A 23,711-nucleotide genomic window follows, 5' to 3' on the forward strand; every position below is an offset into this window, starting at 1 on the left:
CCTTTTTCTTTTCCTTCATTTTTCTCTTCCTTCCTTTTCTTTCCTTCCTTCCTTTTTCTTCCTTTTCCTTTCTTCCTTTCTTTTTCCTTCTTTCCTTCTTTCCTTCCTTCCTTTTCTTTCTCTTCCTTTTTCTTTTCCTTCCTTCCTCCCTTTTTTCCTTTCTTCCTTTTCCTTCCTTCTTTGTTTTTCTTTTCCTTCTTTCTTTTCTTTTTCTTTCTTTCTCTTCCTTTTTCTTTTCCTTCCTTCCTCCCTTTCTTTTTCTTCCTTCCTTCCTTTGAAAAATTACAGTAAGCCCTGCACTGAAGACAGAAAAAAAACCTGCCGGGGGTGTTTTATTTTCTTTTTCTTTTTTTAATTTTATTTTTAAAACAACCAACTAAGAAAACTAGAACGTTTCTCTTTTCACTAAAAGGTGAAGAAGGGAGGGAAGAAAACTCTCAGGGGGGAAAAACTACAGGGGTGGGGGGGAAATATCTTTTGCCTCCGCTCTCATCTCGCCTTGCGACGGCTGGACCGCCGGGGGCCAGAGACCGTCGGCTCTTCAGCCGGCGTGGAAGGCGCCCCATCCTGGCTGGCCGGACCTTCCCTCGCTTTGTCTTCGCCTGGCACAGTTGATGCAGAATCTCCGGCCAGTTTTTGCTGAATTTCCAGGCTTGGCTGCTTTTCCAGGGGGTGCAGTCCGGCCCCTTCCCCTGACTCCTCGGCGCCTGGCCCCGCGGAGCTCTCGCTCCTTGGCGAGGAGGGCTCGCTTCTCTCGTCGATGACCAGGACTCCGCAGATATCCTCCGCTTCAAAGTATCCTGAGCACGTCTGGATGACCTCGGGGGACTCGCAAGCGGGTGGGATCCTCCGGTGTCCGGCAACGGCTTCTTCGGGACCGGGCGTTTGGGTCGCAGAGGGGGGTTGGGGGTCGGTCAGCTGTGAGGGGGTCTCCGTATGTCTGGCCGTGGCCTGGAGCCGGGAGGCCCTGTATCTCTGCGGGCAGAAAAGAACAAACCATGATGGGATCTCTCTTTTTTAAAAAACAAAAAAACAAAATGGCCCCATAAAATGGCTGTGAAGATGGCAGCGGAATTGGACAGTGGAGAAGAACACAAACCAGTCCGGGAGTCTGGGGAGGACGTTGGACGAGGGTCCTGCGTCCGCTGCAGAGATGGGGCCAGGACCATCTGGGAGTGGGGCGCTGACTCCGGAGCCTCCGGAGTCTGGCAGCAGCAAGGCAGAGGAACCAGGGGAGCCTGTTCCCAGGGCCAGCGTATGCACAGAGCTGCTAGAACTGTGATGGCAAACCTATGGCACACGTGCCACAGGTGGCATGCAGAGACATTTGCGCAGTCATGCAAGCCACACCCAAACTTAACTGCTGTGCGCATGTGCGCGCCTCCCAGCTGGTTTTCGTCCCATTTGAGGCCTTTTTCGGCCTCCCAGAGGCTCGGGGGAAGCCTCTGCAGCCTTTGGAAGCCGAAAAACAGGCCCATTTCATCACTTCCGGTTTTCGTCACTTCCGGTATTTTGGAGGCCGAAAAATGGGCCCGTTTTTCAGCCTCCAAAGGCTGCAGAGGCTTCTCTCGAGCCTCTGGGAGGCCGAAAAAGGCCTCAACCAGGCTGAAAATCAGATGGGAGGCACGTGCAGGGCAGGTAATGGGGCAGCAGGGGGGGTGTTGCATGCGCATGCGCAGGGGTGTGTGAAGGGCATTGCATTGTGACACCACAACAAAAAGGTTTGCCATCACTGTGCTAGGAGGCAAGAGCAGCTGAGACAAAAGGGGCGACTCGGGAGTAAGGCTTGGAGGTCATTGCCCCTCCCATAAGGGATAAAGGACAGGCAAAGGTAGAGAAACCTTTGCGGGAAGCAAAGTCGTTTGCTCTGTTCGGATTAAGGAAGGCGCTGCAACAAGCCTGTCCAGGCACAGAGAAATTTGTTTCCTGGGAGCGTTTTTTTTCCCAAAAGGTAAAACAAAGCAAAATCAAATTCAGTGAGTCCTTGATTTACAACTGGTTGCTTAGTGACCATTTGATCTTGCACACACACACCCCCCAAAATGGGACTTATGATCCAAATTTGAAGTTTGGACCTCAGAAGTAATGCAGTTGCAGAACCCTATTTTGTGCATGTATTTATCTTTATTTATTACATTTCTGGGCTTATTTATTTATTCAGTTTGTATGTTTATCCCGTGGTCATTTGCAGCAACCTGTGGTCACATGACCACAATTTACAACTTTTTTTTTTTGTGGAATACTGGAAGTACTGACTTCCAGTTTCTTGCAAAAAAAGAAAAAAGAAAAGAAAGTCCCATTGTGAGCAACGGAATTCCTTTAGGGGAGGAGAGGAAGGAAGGAGAAGAGGGAGGAGAGGGAGAAAAGGAAGGAAGGGAGAAAGAATAGGAAGGGAGGAGAAGAGTAAGGAAGGGAGAAAGGGGAAGGAGAAAGGGAAGGAGGGAGAGAGGAGAAAAGGAAGGAAGAAGAGTGGAGGGAGGGAGGAGAAGAGTAAGGAAGAGAAAGGAAGGGAAGGAAGGAGAAGAGTAGGGAAGGAAGGGAGTGAAGGAGAAGGTTAAGGAAGACGAAGGAGGGAGAAAGGAAGGGAAGGAGAAGAGTAAGGAATGGTGGAAGAAGACAGAGAAAGAGGAGGAAGGAAGAGAGAGGGGAGGAAGAGGGAGAAGAAAGAAGGACTAACCTGCAGGTTCTCAAAATGCATCCTGGACTTGCAGTGGGTGAGCCGCGTGGCTGAGTCGCTGGAGTAGAATTTGTGGCACAGCCGGCACAGGAATCCTGCCACGGGCACCAGGAAATCCAGGCCTGGCAGAGGGAGGAGGAGGAAGAGAAGGGAAGGGCACGGATCAAGAAAGTATAAAATCCACAGGAGGAGAGAATCTTATCCCCGGTAATCCTCCACTTACAACAGTTCACAACCAAAGTGACAACGGCACTGAAAAAAAGTGACTAAGGGCCGCTATTCAGCCTTACAACCGTCGCAGCATTCCCCACGGTCACGTGGCTTACATTCGGATGCTTGACACCCGGCTCGTACTTACGACGGTCCCTTAGTGAATGGGGAAGCCAGATTGGCTGTACAGCCGTGTTACTCAACTGAACCACCACCGTGATTTGCTCAACGAAGGCGGCAAGAGCAGTCGTAAAACGGGCCAAAACCCACTGAAGACACGTCTCCCTTAGCAACCAGAGACCCTGGGCTCAAAATTGTGGCCGTAAGTCCGAGGACGACCAAAAGGAGGACGATGTTAAGGCATTGTGGGAGGTGGGCAGGATTTGAGGGGCGGTTTGGTGGCTGCACTTCTGGGAATTTTTTTGGGTGGGTGGGGTGGGCAAGGGGGAATCTTTTCAAACCAGAAGATGTTTGTCTACCTGTTGAGCTTCTGCAGAGGGAAAATCGAGAGAGGAAGCAAGAGAAAGAGGAAAGAAAAAATACACACCCCCGCGCAAAGATACAACACGGTGTAGCAACTTGCTTCTCTTACCGTAGACCGTATCCGGACAATACTCGGCGTTTCCTCCAGGGTCTTCCACAGACGTTTCTCTCTGCCCAACCTGGGAGGGGAATGAGTAGGGGAGGGGAGGATTTAAACGCCCACCTTTGACTTCGAAGTTCACCAAATAAAGAGGACTTTTTTAAATGAAAGATTATAATTTAATAAAAGCAACTACTACTATTATTATTAGAATGGCATAACGGCTTTAATGTAAATATGAATATGATTTTATTTGTATCGAAGTATGATCAGAAAGGGGATTTTTTTAAAAACATATAATAGTGGCATAATTGAAAATTACCAAGGGGATAAACAATGGAAAATTATAATTTAATATAAATTTATGAATTGCTATTAGAAATCTATAATTTGTTAAACACCGCAAATATGATTATTAATGTAATATCTGTGGTAAAAGGAGTGATGTTAAGAACATAGAGATTGGCATAAAAATAACATACTGTAATATCAAATAATCAAGATCGACAATATGTGTATCAATATCAAATTTTATAAGATTGTTAATTGTATTTTAGTATGAAGAATATTGTTGTAATGGTTTTAAAATGTAAGACACTCTGGAATCACACTGTTCACACAAATATATGCTTGTTGAAACACAAAATAAAAAAAGTATTGCAAAAATAAATAAAAAAAACAGTGGGGAAGAAGAACAGCTGAAGCCTGTTCCCAGTGTGCACATGCGCAGAGCTGCCAGGAGAAGGGAACAGCTAAGGAACAAGGGTCAACTTGGGAGTAAAGCCATAGGTGGACATGAATGTCCCCTCCCATAGGGAATAAAGAGGTGTGGTGTTTGCAGGAGACAATTAGTTCATTTAATTAGTGTGAAGATCTGTCCCTGACTTCTTGCCAAGTATCGTCTGCTACAGCGTGGCATTTGGAAGCGATCGGCCTGGCAACTCTCCGAGCCTGATCAAGGTCGGCAATTGAGAAACCTCTTGAAAGACTGTTGGCCGGGACTTGGCTGGAGAGGAATTCACCGTAAACTAAATAAAAAGAGGTTTGACTGGGACGAGGAGTCGGCTTCGTGCTGTTGGGGAAGCCTAGGTTAGAACAGAAGGGATTGCAAAAAAAATAAAATAAAAGCAAACAACATCCCTTAAGTCACGGGAAAGAGGGAGACGGAGGAAGAGGCATGATGTAGGACCCCCGCCCCCCAGACTCAGGGGGGTCTCAGAGGAGGCAGGAAAAACACAATCGGGCTTGCAAAATGCAATCACTGCAGCCTATCTGAATAAAGCGGATTTTTAGCGTTTCCCGGCCAGCCCCTTCGGCTCTGCTCTGCCTCTTCGTGAAGAAACGGGAGCTGCCCTTACCTGTTGATTCACGGCCTCCACTGGGTCCAGCTGGGGCCCCTCCCCTGCTTCCTCCTCTTCCTCATCCTCATCCTCATCCTGCTCTTCGAAGCATCCCACGGCGTCCACCGTGATCAGCTCCTCGGAGTCCTCGGGGCCGCCCAGGTCTTTCTCGCCCAGCCTCACCTGGGCAGGTGCAGGGGAAAAGAGGGGGTCAGGAGGAAGGGACGGTCAGGCAGGCAGAGGGGCAAGACTGGACTGCCACCCCCTGCCCACCCACCACCCACCCCCTTATTTTTAAAGCCTCTGACCTCTCTGTTCTTCTGCTTGTGCTCCAAGGATTTCATGTGCTCCACAAACTTGCGTGGCGTTTTGAAGTAGCGGCTGCAGACGGTGCAGAAGGGGCGCAGGAAGCGTTTGGCCAGCTGGAAAGAGAGGGGGGAAGGAGGGAGAGGGAGGGAGGGAGGGAGGAAGGAAGGGAGAAGAAGGAAGGAAGGAAGGAAGGGGAGGAAGGAAGGAGAAGGAAGGAAGGAAGGAAGGAAGGAAGGAAGGAAGGAAGGAAGGAAGGAAGGAAGGAAGGAAGGAAGGAAGGAAGAAGGGAGGGAAGGAGGGATTGGAATAAGTGAGTGAGGAAGGAAGGAAGGAAGGAAGGAAGGAAGGAAGGAAGGAAGGAAGGAAGGAAGGAAGGAAGGAAGGAAGGAAGGAAGGAAGGAAGGAAGGAAGGAAGGAAAGGATTGGGAATAGGAGCAAGTGAGTGAGTTAGGAAGGGAGGGATTGGGGATTGGAGGGAGGGAGAGAAGGGAGGGAGGGATTATTGGGAAAAGGAGTGAGTGATTGAATGAGGAAGGAAGAAAGGAATGGAAGAAAGGAGGGAAGGAGGGATTGGAATAAGTGAGGGAGGCAGAAAGAAAGGAAGGAAGGAAAGGTTTGGGAATAGGAGCGAGGGAGGGAGGAAGGGAGGGAGGGAGGGATTATTGGGAAAAGGAGTGAGTGTGGGAGGGCAGAAAGGAAGGAAAGGGAGGGAGAGAGGAGGGAGGGAAGGAAGGAAGGATGTTTAGGCCAGCTGAACCATTTTCTGCCATTCCCCGAGCGGGTGCTGAGCCCGGAGGCTCTTTACCTTGTGCTCCTGGGTCCTCCGGTGCTTGATGAGGTCACCGCTGAAGTTCACCTGGCAGGTATTGCACCAGCGCTGCTGGCTCTCCCTGCAAGGAAGGGAACCTCTCAAGGAGACCAGAAAACCCAGAAGGACCTGTGTGTGGAGGTCCCTAAATTGCAAAGCTTCCCCCCCCCTCACACACACACCTACCCGTCTCTCTCCGCCGACTCCTTTCCCAAAGGCAGCTGCTTGGGGACGAGACAAAGTTTACTTCTTTCCTGGACTTCCTGGAGCCGCTGCTGGTGTGGCTCCCCTGACAGGTGAGCCTGGAAACTCTGGAGCAAGACAAGTGCAAGGGAAGGGAAGGGAAGGAGAGAGAAAGGAAGAAAAAAGAAAGGAAGAAAGGAGGAGGAAGGAGAAGGGAAGGATGGGGAAGGAAAGGAAAGGAAAAAGAAGGAAAAGGAAAGGAAAAGGAAAGGAAAGGAAAGGAAAAGGAAAGGAAAAGAAAAGGATGAAGTAGAGATAAAGGAAGAAAAAACAGAGGAAGAAAGGGGGAGGAAAGAGAACGGAAGGATGGGGAAGGAAATGAAAGGAAGGGAGGGAAGGAAAGGAAAGGAAAGAAGTAGAGAGAAATGAAGAAAAAAGAAAGGAAGAAAGAGGAAGGAAGGAGATGGGAAGGATGGGGAAGGGAAGGAAAGGAGGAAGAAAGGAAGGAAGGAAGGAAGGAAGGAAGGAGATGAGGAAGGGAAGGAGATGAGGAAGGGAAGGAAGGAAGGAAGGAAGGAAGGAAGGAAGGAAGGAAGGAAGGAAGGAAGGAAGGAAGGAAGGATGGATTGGTTAGCTGACCTTTGCAAAGCAAGCAAGAAAACCAAATCATATTTTACCAAGAGCTAAAGGGAGGAAGGCCAGCCTGGTGACACAGATAGTCCTCGAATTATGACCACATAATTGGAACCACTATTTCCACTGCTATGTAAGCCCGTTGTGAAGTGGCTTTTGAATGGAAGGAAATTGGGGGAAGGGGAAGGGAGAAGAGAGAGAGGAAGGAAGGAAGGAAGGATGGATGGAAGGAAGGAAGGAAGGAAGGAAGGAAGGAAGGAAGGAAGGAAGGAAGATGAGAGGAAGAAAGGGATGAAGGAGGAAAAGAAGGAAGGGAGGGGGGAAGGAGAGGAAGAAAGGGAATAGGGGAGGGAGGGAGGGAGGAGAGGAAGGGAGGGAAAGAAGGAAGGAGAGGGGGAAAGGAAGGAAGGAAGGAAGGGAAGAGGGAGGGAGGAAGGAAGGAAGGAAGATGAGAGGGAGGGCCATTGTACATGCAGACAAGGAGCCACGATTGGTAGGTTTTTGCTGTCTGTTTTTCTTCCTTCCAGGGACAAACCAGCTTTGTTCTCATTCTCAAAGGATTCCAGCATTTCCTTCTTCAACAAAACCCCCGGAGTGGAATCCCCAGAGGGATGCACTGGCAGAACCCACGATCCTTCCGTCCCCCACTGCCCTCCCCCACCTTGGGAAACACCTTCCCTCCCCTTTCCTTCTGCCCCCTCCGCTCTGCACCTGTTGGTTGGAGCAGTTGGTTCTGCAGACGTAGCAGAAGTAGTTCAGGGCGGCCCCGGGAGGGGCTGGCAGGGGGGGCCCGGAGGGGCCCGGCTTGATGGCCGGCGTGGTGCTGATGGCCCGGCTCTCGCTGCTCTGCTGGATGGTCACCTTCAAGGCACCCGCATTGCTCAGCACCTGGCACAGAGGGGCGAATGGGAGAGGGGCACGGCTCAACCCTCTGGGCCTGGCGGGCAAGGAAGAGGTCCCCAGTCCGGCCACATCTGGGCAGCTGTTTTGGGCCCCTCTGGCATCGGGGGGAATCGGAATGGGACAACTTGCCACGGCCAACTTGCCGCAGGACAATGTAACCATTTCCGCTTAATTCTTGGAAACACATACAAAATATTTCCGGGTTTGCCATTTCATTCTGTCCCTCCTTCTGCATCCTTTCTTTAGTCCTTCTGCTCCGCCATTTCCTTCATATGAGTGTAACTCTTGTCCCGCCGCCAATTGCCCTGCAACCAGTTGGCCATGGCGAGCTGTCCCAGTTGGATGTGGCAAGTTGGCCATGAGGAGTTGGCCATAAGGAGTTGGCCATGGCAAATTGGATGTGGTGAGTTGGCCACATCCAACTCATCATGGCCAACTCACCACATCCAATTTGCCCTGGCCAACTCATGGCCTACTCATGATGGCCAACTTGCCATGGCCAACTCATGATGAGTTACATCATGGCCATGATGAGTTGGATGTGGTGGGTTGGTCATGATGAGTTGGCCATGGCAGGTTGGATGTGGTGAGTTGGCCACATCCAACTCATCATGGCCAACTCACCACATCCAACTTGCCCTGGCCAACTCATGGCCTACTCATCAAGGCCAACTCATAGCCAATTCATCATGGCCAACTCATGATGGCCAACTTGCCATGGCCAACTCATAATGAGTTACATCATGGCCATGATGAGTTGGATGTGGTGGGTTGGTCATGATGAGTTGGCCATGGCAGGTTGGATGTGGTGAGTTGGCCACATCCAACTCATCATGGCCAACTCACCACATCCAATTTGCCCTGGCCAACTCATGGCCTACTCATGATGGCCAACTTGCCATGGCCAACTCATGATGAGTTACATCATGGCCATGATGAGTTGGATGTGGTGGGTTGGTCATGATGAGTTGGCCATGGCAGGTTGGATGTGGTGAGTTGGCCACATCCAACTCATCATGGCCAACTCACCACATCCAACTTGCCCTGGCCAACTCATGGCCTACTCATGATGGCATCATGCCAACTCTGATGGCCAACTTGCCATGGCCAACTCATGATGAGTTACATCATGGCCATGATGAGTTGGATGTGGTGGGTTGGTCATGATGAGTTGGCCATGGCAGGTTGGATGTGGTGAGTTGGCCACATCCAACTCATCATGGCCAACTCACCACACATTTGCCCTGGCCAACTCATGGCCTACTCCTGGCTAGGCAACTCTACATCATGGCCATGATGAGTTGGATGTGTGGGTTGGTCATGATGAGTTGGCCATCAGGTTGGATGTGGTGAGGCCAACTCATCATGGCCAACTCACCACATCCAATTGCCCTGGCCAATCATGGCCTACTCATGATGGCCAACTTGCCATGGCCAACTCATGATGAGTTACATCATGGCCATGATGAGTTGGATGTGGTGGGTTGGTCATGATGAGTTGGCCATGGCAGGTTGGATGTGGTGAGTTGGCCACATCCAACTCATCATGGCCAACTCACCACATCCAACTTGCCTGGCCAACTCATGGCCACTCATCAAGGCCAACTCATAGCCAATTCATCATGGCCAACTCATGATGGCCTGGCCAACTCATAATGAGTTACATCATGGCCATGATGAGTTGGATGTGGTGGGTTGGTCATGATGAGTTGGCCATGGCAGGTGGATGTGGTGAGCCACATCCAACTCATCATGGCCAACTCACCACATCCATTTGCCCTGGCCAACTCATGGCCTACTCATGATGGCCAACTTGCCATGGCCAACTCATGATGAGTTACATCATGGCCATGATGAGTTGGATGTGGTGGGTTGGTCATGATGAGTTGGCCATGGCAGAGTTGGATGTGGTGAGTTGGCCACATCCAACTCATCATGGCCAACTCACCACATCCAATTTGCCCTGGCCAACTCATGGCCTACTCATCATGGCCAACTCATTGTGGCCAATTTGCCATGGCCAACTCATCATGGCCAATCCACCACATCCAACTCATCAATGAGTTGGCCATGGCAAATTGGCCATAATGAGTTGGCCAGGGCAAGTTGCATGTGGTGAGTTGGCCATGATGAGTTGGCTGTGGTGAATTGTCACAGACCCTCTGGGGATGGTCCTAGCAGCAAAAGAGCTCAGGGCCACCTACATTCACTCTCCCCCACCCCTTTTGGCTCACCTCTGAGGTCTTCTCCTCTTCAAAGCTCTCCTCCAAAGCCTCCGCGGGGACGTCCCCTTCCCCAGTGTCTAGGAAACAGAGAGGGGAAGTCTGGGGGTTTGGATTTGAACTCAGCTCCTCGGAGACGGAAGAAGGGAAGGTGGACTCTCTTTGGCTGTATATCCACTGAATGCTGGCTGGATTCCATGGCCTTCATGACCCCTGCTTATTGAGCTATAGAAAGTTGAGCTATAGAAGGTCCCTGGAGGTCATCCAGTCCAGTCACTGCTCGTGCAGAAAAGCTTTCCCAAAATATTTGGCTTGGCCTCCAGCCAAGCAGCATTTATTCCTTTTTCTAGGGGACACAAAGAACTCGTAAGAATATCTAACTTTTATTTCTTTAGCATGCCAAGGCTTGCCTTTTGAAAAACGCTTTATCCTGGCTGTAGTCCTCAACATGTCACTACAATACAGCCCAATATTTATGTCGTTAAGTGAGACCTTTGTGAAGTGAGCTTGGCCTCCATTTTACCACCTTTCTTGCCACCGTTGTTAAGCGAATCGCTGCAGTTGTTAAGTTAGTAACACGGTTGTTAAGTGGATCTGGCTTCTCCCACTGGTTTTGCTTATCAGGTCGCCTTGGGGCACAGCAATGGTCATAAATATGAATCACTTGCCAAGGGTGTAGATTTTGATCCCAGTCACATGGGGATGCCGCAACGTTGGAGCGGTCGTAAGTGAAAAAGCTTTTTCAGCCTCGTCGTAACTTTGAGCGGCCCCTAAAATGAATTTCTGTAAGTTGTGGACTAACTGTATCGATGGTCCTTGACTTATGACCACAACTGAGGCTGCAATTTCCTTCCCTAAAGGATGTAATCATTAGTGGAGCCATCGCTTGCTTGATTTATGACCTTTTTGCCACAGTCATGAAGCGAATCAGGCAGTTCCATCTTCCCTTTTCGAATCTGCTTGTCGGAAGCTGGCCGACGGCGACCGTGGGCCACCAAAATGTTGCCACGGCCATCCTACCTGTTCCTGTTGCCACGAATTCTGACTCTCCTCCTGCCTGAGCCTCTTCAGTTTTGGGAAGGCCTGGCGCATCTTCAGCGTCCGAGATCTCCACTTCACTAGCGGGGCGAGGAAGAAGAAGAAGAAGAAAGGAATGGAATAAAAAAAAGAGAACAGAATAAAATTCTTTACAGGCCAAGTGTGACTGGACACAGAAGGAATTCAAAGCTCTCAGGCTTTTCCCCTCTGTGTCATTCCTCTGTTGAACAACTAATTCCCACAACACTGTCAAACTATTTACTAAGACTGCATTGTTACTATTCTTCTCACCCTTCCTATATTACCTACCTCCTTTTCTACTTATGGCTACAACTTTGTTGCTTGTATCTTTACGCTTTATATTGTTTTATTTAATTTCCTTGTATGATTTAGGTTGATTGCTTATTTAGTATCCTATGACTATCACTAAGTGTCGCATCCCATGATTCGTGATGAATGTATTTTATCACTATGATCATGATTTATCACTTATATCTTTTATGTACCCTGAGAGCATTTGCACCAAGACAAATTCCTTGTGTGTCAAATCACACTTGGCCAATAAAGAATTCTATTCTATTCTATTCTATTCTATTCTATTCTATTCTATTCTATTCTATTCTATTCCATTCCATTCCATTCCATTCCATTCCATTCCACTCCATTCTATTCTTTCCTGTTCTATTATTTTTCTATTCTAATTCTAATCCTATTCTAATTCTATTCTAATCCTATTCTAATCCTAATTCTTTCTCTTCCCTTCCCTTCCCTATTCTAGTCTAGTCTAGTCTTTCCTGTTCTATTATTTTTCTATTCTAATTCTAATCCTATTCTATTCTAATTCTATTCTAATGTTATTCTAATCCTATTCTAATTCTATTCTTTCTATTCTAATCCTATTCTAATTCTACTCTAATTCTAATTCTTACTCTATTCTAATTCTAATTCTATTTTAATTCTATTCTAGTTCTATTCTAATCTTGCCTGTTCTGTTCTATTATTATTCTATTCTAATTCTAATTCTAATTCTATTCCTTCCTGTTCTGTTCTGTTCTGTTCTAATCCATTCCATTTCGTTCCAAGAAAGTAGTTTCAGACGACCCTTGCAGGAATAATGGTTACCTTCGGGGCACCTTGGCCACCGGTTCGCCATCTTGAGGAGGCTCCGCGAGGCTCTCTGCAAAGCAGAAAAATAGATTTGATGAGCCCCAGTCGAGCCCAAAATCTCACAAAAGACTGTTTGACGGGACTTGGCTGGAGGGGAATTCCCTTTAACCTAAATAAAAGAGGTTTTACCGGGACGAGGAGTCTGCTTCCATGATCTTGGGAAGCCTCGGTCAGAACAATAGTTTTCTATTTAAGACACAAGAATAATTTCAGCATGAAATGGAACTTAGTTATGTAGCGCAAGGCTGTAGATTCTACAATATGGGGACCGTTGGTGAGTTCAACAGTGGGTCAGAGGAGCTGCTGAGGGACAGAGATGACACAGTTGCTCTTTAAAAAAATTATGGTTTAAATTGAGTTGGTTTCCATCCAGCCCTTTTACGAGCGATTTCAATCGACTGGATTTAAAACGAATCGACTCGGTCTCCTCCCTCATCCAGTAATTCATCTGCCAGACAAACCAGCTGTCAGGGCTCCCAACAGATCTACCCCCGTTCAAATCATAAGTCTCTAGCTGCATCAATCAGAGTTTAAAATTTTTTTTGATTTATTAGGAGCGGCCATGTTGGCGTTAGCTGGATGCAGCCGGCACTAAAATGCATCATTCATTTCCCCTTTTGACTAAGGCCTTCCCCCCACCCTGGATGTGTATGCTCCAATGGGACACATCCATAGCCAAGAGTCATCAATCATGCTCTCCAGTAATAATCTAGCGCGCCAACAGCTTCGGCTGCCAAGGCGATTATCTGAGGCATTTAAGGAATGCACTGCTTTCCCGCACTCCCTTTCTGCTGGCAACTAAAACACCAAAGGAGTATTTTTTTAGCTGACACCAGCCTCTGAAGACCCTCCCGATTCTTTCTGAGATACCAAGAGAGGGCTTGACTTACCTGAAGTGGGAGAGCCGGACTGCTTTCCCACTGGTGTAGCCCCTTCCTCGCCTGGCCCTTGTATGGATGATGAGGTGCCATCTGCCTCTCGCTTCCTCTCGGCGACCCTGGGAAAATCCTGCAGGATAAAAGAGTGTTTTTTTTTAACAAAAGCAAAAAAAAAACACAGAAGAGGTGAATTGCAAGGACAGCTTTTCATAACTCCTTTTGCAGGACACTTCTGGGGAGCAGGATCCAGAAAAGCTGAGGAAGAGCAATTAATAACCCAGAGCAGGAGCTAAACACTTCCAGTCGGGCACGTGGGACGGAAAGAGGATGAGGGGAACCAGGGGTGGGCTTCAAAAAATTTTAGCAACAGGTTTTTTTTGCCCGGTTGCTGGGTAGATGTAGCCATGGTGGGTGTGGCTTAGTTGGCCTCCTGTACCACAGCGGGGAGCCATTTCGCCCTCCTCGGGCTCCGGAGGTTTTCCTCGAGCCTCTGGGAGGGCGAAAAATAGCCAGGCTACGGAGGCAGAGGAAGACCCAGGCCCACCCCCTCTTCATCCTAGGACACGCGGGGAGGAACGGAGAAGAGAGCAACATGGGTTGCATGGCTTACGGGGGAGGAATGGGCCCTGATTCCCTTCATTAGCCACACCTGGGAATGAGAGTTTAAAAGAGATGCACGCTGAGTGCAGCAGCTACTGGGAACAAATGTGAGTTTATCTTGTGTTGATTTTTGGTTATTTGTGTTCCTGGCATCTCCCCAACCGTGTTGAGTTCTTGCCGTTCCTTCACGTCTGGAATTCCTGCTGGACTAATGACCTCATCTTGACTTGATTGGACTTATAGTTACAGTTTTTGCTGACCATATTTTGGACTTGATTCTTTGCCATCAAAGGCTGTTTCCTGGGACAGTTTTTCTCCAGCCAGAAGGTAACCAGGACATTGGGGGGCAAAGTTGGAGCTAATAAAGGGACTCCTACTGATTATCCGTGTTGTCTTTGTGCCACGCCCCTTTGGGCCCTCACAATTTTAGACCAGAAACACAGAGGATCCGTTCACCCCGGGACTGCTAAGGGCTCCCTCTGGACCCTGCCTACCTGGCAGGGGTGTTGTTCACACCAGGGCAGGTCTCTGCGAGGATCAGTGAGACGTAAACACAAGGTAGCAATCCAGATCGAAGAGCGAACTCACCTTACGGAAGGGCCGGTTTTGGCGATGAAATGGGAGGGCTGGGAACCCCAGCTGGGGGGGCTTGAGGGAGACAGGTGGGGGCCCCAGGAGAGAATGTCGGGTTGCTTGAGGGAAGAACTGCTGTAATACAGGAGCGGTGGCCACATTGAAGCCTCTTAGGTTACCTGTAAGACCCCCGCAAACACCACCACCCCCAAAAAAACAAACAGCCAGGAAAGGAAGAGAGAGAGAGAGAGAGAGAAAGCACATCAGACATTGTACAAGATTTGGGGCCTTCCAAAGGTGGCTGGCTGCCTCCCAGGCTTCCTGTCTCCCAAAGGAATTTCCAGCCGCTGCTCAACCATGGCTTTTCCGAACGAACCCAACTTTGCACTGAATCTGGATTCTGATGGTTACGGGGGATCGGTTGGCACAGGGGCTACCATTTCAGGGTGCGTTTCGAACCCAGGACCCAGGGCATTAACTTAAGCAAGGCTTGGGCTGTTAGCCCAATCACCTTGGGTGGGAAGGACCAAACCCCAGAAAAGACAATGCAAAGGAAACAAATTTTAGGATGGCATTGGAAACATAATGGACGGCGAGTTGGTTCTGCAACCCAACAGGACAGACACAGACTTCAGAAGATAGTTAGGACCGCGGAAAAAAAACAATGGCTACCAACCTGCCTTCCGCGGAGGACCTGTATATACTGCACGAGTCAAAAAGAGGGCTGTGAAAATATCTACGGACCCCTCACATCCCGGACATTAAACAGTTTCAACTCCTTCCCTCAAAACAACACTATAGAGCCCTGCGCACCACAACAACTAGACACAAGGGGAGTTTTTACCTGAACGCCATCGCTCTGCTAAAGAAATAATTCCCTCAACACTGTCAGATTATTTACTAAGACTGTATTACTATCATTCCTCTACTACTAGATTATAATAACACTTCCTAGTACCTATCTCCTCCCACTTGTGACTATAATCTTTTTGCTTGTACCTTTACAATCTATGTTGTTTGTTCCCTAGTGTGATTTGATTGCTTATTAGTAACCTATGACTATCACTAAGTGTTGTATCTTATGATTCTTGATGAATGTATTTTATTTTTTCTTATATACGCTGAGAGCACATGCACCAAAGACAAATTCCTTGTGTGTCCAACCACACTTGGCCAATAAAGAATTCTATTCTATTCTATTCTATTCTATTCTATTCTATTCTATTCTATTCTATTCTATTCTATTCTATTCTATTCTATTCTATTCTTATTGTACTCTATGACTCTTGTTAAGTATTGTACCTGATGATTCTTGAATCATGACGAGTGTATCTTTTCTTTTATGGACACTGAGAGCCTTTGCACCAAGACCAATTCCTTGTGTGTCCAATCACACTTGGCTAATAAAGAATTCTATTCTATTCTATTCTATTCTATTCTATTCTATTCTATTCTTATTGTACTCTATGACTATTATTAAGTATTGTACCTGATGATTCTTGACTCATGACGAGTGTATCTTTTCTTTATGGACACTGAGAGCCTTTGCACCAAGACCAATTCCTTGTGTGTCCAATCACACTTGGCTAATAAAGAATTCTATTCTATTCTATTCTATTCTATTCTATTCTATTCTATTCTATTCTATTCTATTCTATTCTATTCTATTCTACTCTACTTTACTTTACTCTACTCTACTCTACTCTATTCTATATTATTCTATTCTAATTTTAATTCTAATTCCATTCCCAATTCCATTCCCAATTCCAATTCTATTCTATTCGTTCAGGAGCCCGGCCTAGAAACCAGGAGATAAGTGAGTGTTATAGCCCTGCCTAAGGTGTGAAAGCTGGCTGGGTGACTTTGTTTGTTGCTGTTGTGGGGAAAATAGGAGGAGGAAGAAATGTTAAGGGTGTTCTCTGCCTTGAGTTATATAAAATGAACAATTAAAAATTAATAACGATGGGATAATAAAAAGAAAAGAAGGATTAGGAGTGATATAGCAATATTCCAGTATTTGAGAGGCTGCCACAAAGAAGAAAGGGTCAAATTATTTTCCAAAGCACCAGAAGGCAGGATGAGAAACGACTGATGGAAACTTATGAAGGAGAGAAGCAACCTGGAATTAACTTCCTTACGGGGAGCACAATTAACCAGTGGAACAGCTTTGCCTTCGGAAGTTGTGGGTGCTTCCTTTCCGGAGGTTTTTAAGAGGAAATTGGAAAGCCATTTGTCTGAAATGGTATAGGGTTTCCTTCCTGAGCAGAGGGTTGGACTAGATGACCTACAAGGTCTCTTCCAACTCTGTTAATCTGTTCTTAAAAATCTAATAAATAATAATAGCGAAAACGGGTCAGGTCAGGAGGCTGGCAAGAAAAGCAGAGTGCGGTGGACACAACTGGAGTTCGCCCCCCCTGCATCTGGAGCAACCGGTTCTAATGGTGACCAATTCCATAAAATATATCCATTTCCTCTGGTTTTATTGCAGATCCATCCAGACGCTTTTAAGAGTCATACCTGCAATTTGCTGAAACAACCCTGAGCCGATATCCGGATGGCAGGAAGCACATCTGCTTCTGCCAAGGAAGACGTTTGAAAGGGCCATAAATGGAGCAACTCTTGAATTATTCAGCTACGGGGCCCTTTTCTCAAATGTCTCGGCATCCAATACTCCGAAATGTAAACCGCCGGTGCCCAGAGGCGGCTCAGGGTTCAGTTCACCGAGGTAGAAACCTCACCTAACACCGAGAACTGAAAAAGGATCCCAAAGATCCTTATTATTTGGCTCCCTGAAAAAACCTTGCAACTTACACAGGGTAGAAACCAAAAAGTGGCAGCCAGAAGATTAGAATAGATGAGAGTTGGAAGGGACCTTGAAGGTCATCTAGTCCAGCCGCCTGCTCAAGCAGGAGACCCTATATAAGTGGCTGTCCAGTCTCTTCTAAAAACCTCCAGGGATGGAGCCACCCACAACTTCTGGTGGCAAACTGTTCCACTGGTTAATTGTTCTCCCTGTTTGGAAGTTTCTCCTTAATTCCAGGTTGCTTCTCTCCTTGTTCAGTTTCTATTTTTTTGTCCTGTCTTCTAGTGCTTTGGAGAATAAGTTGACACCCCCTCCTCTTCTTTGTGGAGCTCCTCAAATACTGGAATACTGCTATCATGTCCCTCCAATTCTTTTTTTTCTCTACCTTCAGCCATTCTTCATATGTTTTAATTTCCGGGCTTTTGATCCTCTTCGTTGCTCTTCTCTACACTTTTTTCCAAAGTCTCAACATCTTTTTTTTGTAATGTGGTGACCAAAACTGGATACAGAATCCCAGGTGTGGCCTTACTAAAGGCTTTAATAAAGCAGAACTAATACTTTATGTGATCTTGATTCTATGTCTCTGTTTATGTAACTGGTGTTAGCTTTTTTGGCTGCCACCGCACGTGACTACCTCATATTTAAGGGATTGTCCACTAGGACTCCAATTTCTCTCTCTTTTGAGCCACGTTTCGCCTCATCCGTATTTGTATCTATAGATCACCCAGGTTTTCTGAATCGTTGGCCAAAGAAAAATGGAGCTATAAACCAGGATTTAGAAATTACAGGGTGGAGCTTCTTCCCTTTCATGGTCAAACCGAACAAATCCAGGACAGTTTTAGGCTTCCTCGACTTAAAAACTGGATATTGAAGATACCATCCCAAAATTAAAACCAAGGTTGTCGGGAACGCTGTGTAAAACTCGGGTAGAGGTGTTGGTCCGGATCAGGCCGGAAGGAAGGGACGGAGGGAGAAATGTGGAAGAGATTGTACCTTGCATTTGGTGCAGGAGAAGCGCTCGTTGGAACACGGGGTTGGTGTTGAGTAGCGATGCTGGACTGGGTGCCTGCAGAGTTAACATCTGTTGCTGAGATGGTGTCCTGGGAGGGAGGGGGGGTGGGAAGGACCAGAATATAAGTATTCCTCGATTTATAACAAATTCATTTAGTGACCATTTGGGTGGAGTGGTGCAGTAGTCTAGAGCAGTGGTCACCAACCAGTGGGCCAACCAAAGACTCATTTCTGGCAGAGTTTGGGGGAGAGAAAGAAAGACTTCTGCTGCTTCTGCTGCTTTCCTTGCATGAAGCCAAAAGTCTCTCCCTCCCTCTTCTCTCCCCCTGAGAACAGAGCTGGAGACAGTATCCTGCGATCCCAAATAAAGAACGATCGATCGGTAGGAAAACGGGGTGGGGAGTTTTCCCACAGACTTTTTGGGGGGGATTTTCCCAGGGTCTCTGATCCGTGGGATTTAAAATTATGAGTTTGGTGGTCCCTGAGGTCCAAAAGGTTGGCGACCCCTGTTCCCCTGGTAGAGCTCTCGCCTCACAATCAGCAAGCTGTGAGTTCGATCCGAGTGTCATAAAACGAGACAAGCGGAACAAGAAATACAAGCATGCAACCTCATTTCTGCTTTGAATCAAAAGCTTTTTTTGTGAGCAATCTGGAACGTGAAAGCCATCGTGGTACAAACAGCCTTTTCCGCAAGATGATACGTACATCAACAACTCATTGCAATGAGGTCCAGAGATAATAGCCAGGTCCAGCAAGGAGCAGCTACCACCAAGTGGCCATGATCTGAGATAAAACCCCTTCTTTTTTTTTTTAAACGACCTTTACTAATTTTACAATTAAAGTAAACAAACAACGCATACACAAATGTAGAAAAGAAGAAGCGAAACAGGGTTGAGAAGTAAAAGAGAGAAGAGGGAAAAAGAAAAAAGAAGAAGTAAAAAGAAATCAAAAAGTGATTAAAAACAATTTCATCTTTGACAGTTTGTGGGTCATTATTTCTACCCTTATTTTATGCCATGTTTACAAGTAATCCTTAATGCGAATATATAATTACCCCTACAATTATAACTTATCCTCTTTTACAATGTTATGTAGCTCATCTTTGATCTAATCATTCATACCAGCAGTTCCAGCTCTCATAATACATTGATATTTCTTTATCTTTTAATTCCTGGATTATAACCCCTTCTTATATACCCTTTTTCTCTCATCTCTTACCAGGGTAACTTCCCTATTTCACTGTGCCATCCTGCTGTTTGGTACTTCGACGTGCTTATCTGAAAAAACTCTTGCCATCTGCACTTTCGGTTCTGTATTCTTATAATGTCCCAGGTGGTCGTGTCCAAAATAGGCCCAAAACTGATTAAATTGCAACTATTTCAGTTTAATGCAGATTACAAATGTCCAAACTTAATGAGCAGATGAAGGAGAAATAAAAAACTAAAACAAACTACAATGAAGGAATTTCCACAATGGACCAGGATAAGTAATTACCAACTTCAAGGAGATAACACGGCACAGTCTGTTGGAAGGATGGCAACCAAGATAACTTCAGCCCAAAATAACACACACTTTGCTTCTGGCAATGCTCCCTAATATACTATTCTCCCCAGCTGCAACCAATGAGGGGGATCATGGCCGCTTCCTCTCTCGTAAGCCAAGTTGTTCCCTTCTCCGTTCCTGCGTGCCCTAGGATGCAGAAGGGATGGGCCTGGTTCTTCCTCTGACTGCCCAGCCAGTCTCTGCCCTTCCCCAGCCTCCTCCACAACCTCCGGAGTCACACCTCCACTCCCTGTCAGCTGTTCCTCCTCTCCCTCAGAGTCTGACTCCAACAGTGACATGATATGTTGTAAGCAGAAGTCAGAGTCGCTTGGAAACGAGATGGACAGCAAATAATAAATAAGAAATTCATCATAAATAAACAAACAAACAGTATCCAGCTGCGATTGGCAACGTTTCTACTGCATATAAGGAAAATCTCTATAAAATGTTTAGATTAGCAAAAATGTTTAGCAACGTATCCACCAAGTGTTGGAAGTGTAATCGGATCCCAGGGATTTATTACCATATGTGATGGACTGGTATGAAAGCAAGAAAATATTGGGACGAAAATACATGCGTGGTTGGAAAAGACGATGAAGCAACGTTACAGATCTGAAACCAGAAATATTTTTTGTTGGGTATAATCCCGGAGGGCTACGATAAAGGGACTATATTTCTCGTTTTGCACTGTATTGACAGCTGCCAAGGGTTGTATTTGCACCATATTGGGAAAATGAGAACGCTCCATCAAGACGAGGAAAATATTAAGACTGTGCAGAGATGGATAGATTGACATTACAAATAAAGGACAAAGAAGACATAGAATATTACCTAACATGGAATAGATTTTACGAGGGGTTAGCGAGAAGAAGGGGAAATTAGGTGAAGAAAGATTGTAACTGTGTATAACTTAAATATAAAGATGGTTTTATCATTATAAATTATTAATAATTTATTAATAATTAATACAAAATGCAGTAAAATACACAGATCACCATGGGGGCTCCGATGCTCGTGGGGTCCACAGGCAAATGCCCATCAGGCCCGTGCGTTCCCACAGCCCTGGCAATAACCTCCAGGGTGGGCAAGCATCCTAGCTGGAGGCCACTTGTGGGCCGTGAGCGTTTCTCTCCCAGCGACCGCTCTTGCTTAACAACTGGGTCTCCACCTGCGGTCGCCAAATGAGGACCCCACTCACCCCCTCTACAGCCTCTCCCGCAAAAGTTCATCCTTTGCCCAAACACAAAGGAATGTGTGTGTGTGTGTGTCTGTGTCTGTGTGTGTCTGTGTGTCTGTGTGTCTGTGTGTGTCTGGGCACGAGTGAAAAAGAAAGCCCACACGTACCCATCCTCCTCAGCCAGCTTCCAACACTAACTCCCTGGAGAAGGGTGGGTGGGAGCGATGGGCATTGTAATCCCAAAGACAAGAGAGAGGCAAGGGTGGGAGGGAGGTCTATTCATCATCCTTATTATTACTAGTATTATTATTATTGTTTTGCTATTGTTGTCCTTCTGTTTCACATTTTACCAATCTTAATCTTAACGGTATTGTGACTTCATTCTTTCTGGGGAGGTCTGTTCTTTTTTAAGGTGGGGGTGTCAAGAGTTTGCAAGCCCTGCTTATGGGTCATGGGGCTATCCTCCTTCAGTAAGGAGAGGGGGGGGCAGCTCCAGGCAGGCTGGGGAGGATGGGAAGAGGAGTGGATGAGTCTTCAGGAAGTTTGGGGAGCTCTCCAAGGAAGACAGTCGCTTCCTTCGGGCTGGGCGGCGCCTCCCCTTGTCTTTGGGGTGTGTGTGTGGGGGGGCAGGCAGAGGAACCCCGTGTGACACCCCCACACCCCCAAAGGCGCGGCACTCCCCCCTCCCCCAGATCTCCCCACCGGGGCGCGGGGCGCTTTTGGCACCGTTACGCACGGGCCAGGGGAGGCGGGCGGGGCGCCGGCCGGCTCGGGGCGCAGGGAAGGGGGCGCGGCGGGGCCTCCCCCCCCTCCCCCCTGACTCTTCCCCTCCCCTCCCCACCGGCCGGGGATCCAACCCGGGCCGCCGGGCCGGCCCTGAGCGGGGGCTTACCGGCTGGGGGTCGCTTGGGGAGGCGCCGGGGTCTGTTGCTGCTGCTGCTGCTGCTGCTGCTGTTGCAAGAGGTGCTGCAAGCGGAGCAGATGCTGCTGGCCGAACATGGCTGGGGGAAGGAGAGGAAGGCGCCGGGCGGGAATCCGGCCTCGGCTGGCGGAGGAGGAGGAGGAGGCGGAGGCGCCGGCGGCTCTTCCTGGCTCGGCCGGCTCGGGAGCGCGCCTGGCGGAGGACGGAGCGGGTGGCGGGGAGGGGAGAGCGGGAGAGCGCGCGGCTCCGGCCCTGCGCTCCGCGGGCGCGTCTCGGGCTGGGCGCCGCTTTCGCTTCTCCGCGCCCCCCACCGCCTCCCCCGCTCCGAGGCTCTTTCGGGGCGCCCCTCGCAGCCCCCCCCACCCCCCACCCAAGTCCCCTGGGGAGGGGGGGGCAAGCAGAGGGAGGAGCCTAGGCGGGGGGCGGGGGGATGCGATGGCCCCGCCCTCTGAGGAAGGTTCGAAAGAGTTGGGGGCTTCAGCTCCCGCTCAGTCATTTTTCTTTCTTTCTTTCTATTTATATCTTTTTCTGTCTATCTATCCAATCTATCTATCTAATCTATCTCTATCTCTCTACAGTTTCTTTCTTTCTATTTATATCTTTTTCTGCCTATCTATCTATCTAATCTATCCATCTAATCTATATCTATCTACAGTATCTATCTTTCTTTCTATTTATATCTTTTCTGCCTATCTATCTATCTAATCTATCCATCTAATCTATATCTATCTACAGTATCTATCTTCCTTCTTTCTATTTATATAGACAGAAATCTTTTTCTGTCTTCTATCTATCTATCTATCTATCTATCTATCTATCTATCTATCTATCTAATCTATATCTACAGTATCATCTTTCTTTCTATTTATATCTTTTCTGCCTATCTATCTATCTAATCTATCCATCTAATCTATATCTATCTACAGTATCTATCTTCCTTCTTTCTATTTATATAGACAGAAATCTTTTCTGTCTATCTATCTATCTATCTTCTATCTATCTATCTATCTATCTATCTAATCTATATCTACAGTATCTATCTTTCTTTCTATTTATATCTTTTCTGCCTATCTATCTATCTAATCTATCCATCTAATCTATATCTATCTACAGTATCTATCTTTCCTTCTTTCTATTTATATAGACAGAAATCTTTTTATCTATCTATCTATCTATCTATCTATCTATCTATCTATCTATCTATCTATCTATCATCTATCTATCTATCTATCTAATCTATATCTACAGTATCTATCTTTCTTTCTATTTATATCTTTTTCTGCCTATCTATCTATCTAATCTATCCATCTAATCTATATCTATCTACAGTATCTATCTTTCCTTCTTTCTATTTATATAGACAGAAATCTTTTTCTGTCTGTCTATCTATACTATCTATCTTCTATCTATCTATCTATCTATCTAATCTATATCTACAGTATCTATCTTTCTTTCTATTTATATCTTTTTCTGCCTATCTATCTATCTATCAATCTATCCATCTAATCTATATCTATCTACAGTATCTATCTTTCCTTCTTTCTATTTATATAGACAGAAATCTTTTTATCTATCTATCTATCTATCTATCTATCTATCTATCTATCTATCTAATCTATATCTACAGTATCTATCTTTCTTTCTATTTATATCTTTTCTGCCTATCTATCTATCTAATCTATCCATCTAATCTATATCTATCTACAGTATCTATCTTTCCTTCTTTCTATTTATATAGACAGAAATCTTTTTCTGTCTGTCTATCTATCTATCTATCTATCTATCTATCTATCTATCTATCTATCTATCTAATCTATATCTACAGTATCTATCTTTCTTTCTATTTATATCTTTTTCTGCCTATCTATCTATCTAATCTATCCATCTAATCTATATCTATCTACAGTATCTATCTTTCCTTCTTTCTATTTATATAGACAGAAATCTTTTTCTGTCTGTCTGTCTATCTATCTATCTATCTAATCTATATCTACAGTATCTTTCTTTCTATTTATATCTTTTTCTGCCTATCTATCTATCTAATCTATCCATCTAATCTATATCTATCTACAGTATCTATCTTTCCTTCTTTCTATTTATATAGACAGAAATCTTTTTCTGTCTGTCTGTCT

General features: G+C 46.5%; 1 protein-coding gene across 1 annotated transcript; it reads right to left on the bottom strand.

Annotated features, from left to right (window-relative positions):
- Positions 1 to 330: 330 nt before the first annotated feature.
- On the bottom strand, positions 331 to 21,895 carry CIZ1 (CDKN1A interacting zinc finger protein 1). The gene is made up of 15 exons (XM_087914564.1): positions 21,550 to 21,895; positions 17,921 to 18,027; positions 14,140 to 14,303; positions 12,964 to 13,081; positions 12,029 to 12,083; positions 10,889 to 10,986; positions 9,881 to 9,948; positions 7,455 to 7,631; positions 6,114 to 6,238; positions 5,925 to 6,009; positions 5,119 to 5,232; positions 4,829 to 4,993; positions 3,480 to 3,549; positions 2,678 to 2,799; positions 331 to 975 (listed from the first exon to the last, which is right to left on the bottom strand). Exons 1-15 carry the CDS (start codon positions 21,654 to 21,656, stop codon positions 490 to 492), a joined length of 2,061 nt encoding a protein of 686 aa, XP_087770690.1. The 5' UTR covers positions 21,657 to 21,895; the 3' UTR covers positions 331 to 489.
- Between the last annotated feature and the right edge of the window lie 1,816 nt (positions 21,896 to 23,711).

Source organism: Pseudonaja textilis, chromosome 17 (assembly GCF_049901715.1).
Source record: "Pseudonaja textilis isolate UNSWEBS1 chromosome 17, rPseTex1.2, whole genome shotgun sequence".
Taxonomy (NCBI): Eukaryota; Metazoa; Chordata; class Lepidosauria; order Squamata; family Elapidae; genus Pseudonaja; species Pseudonaja textilis.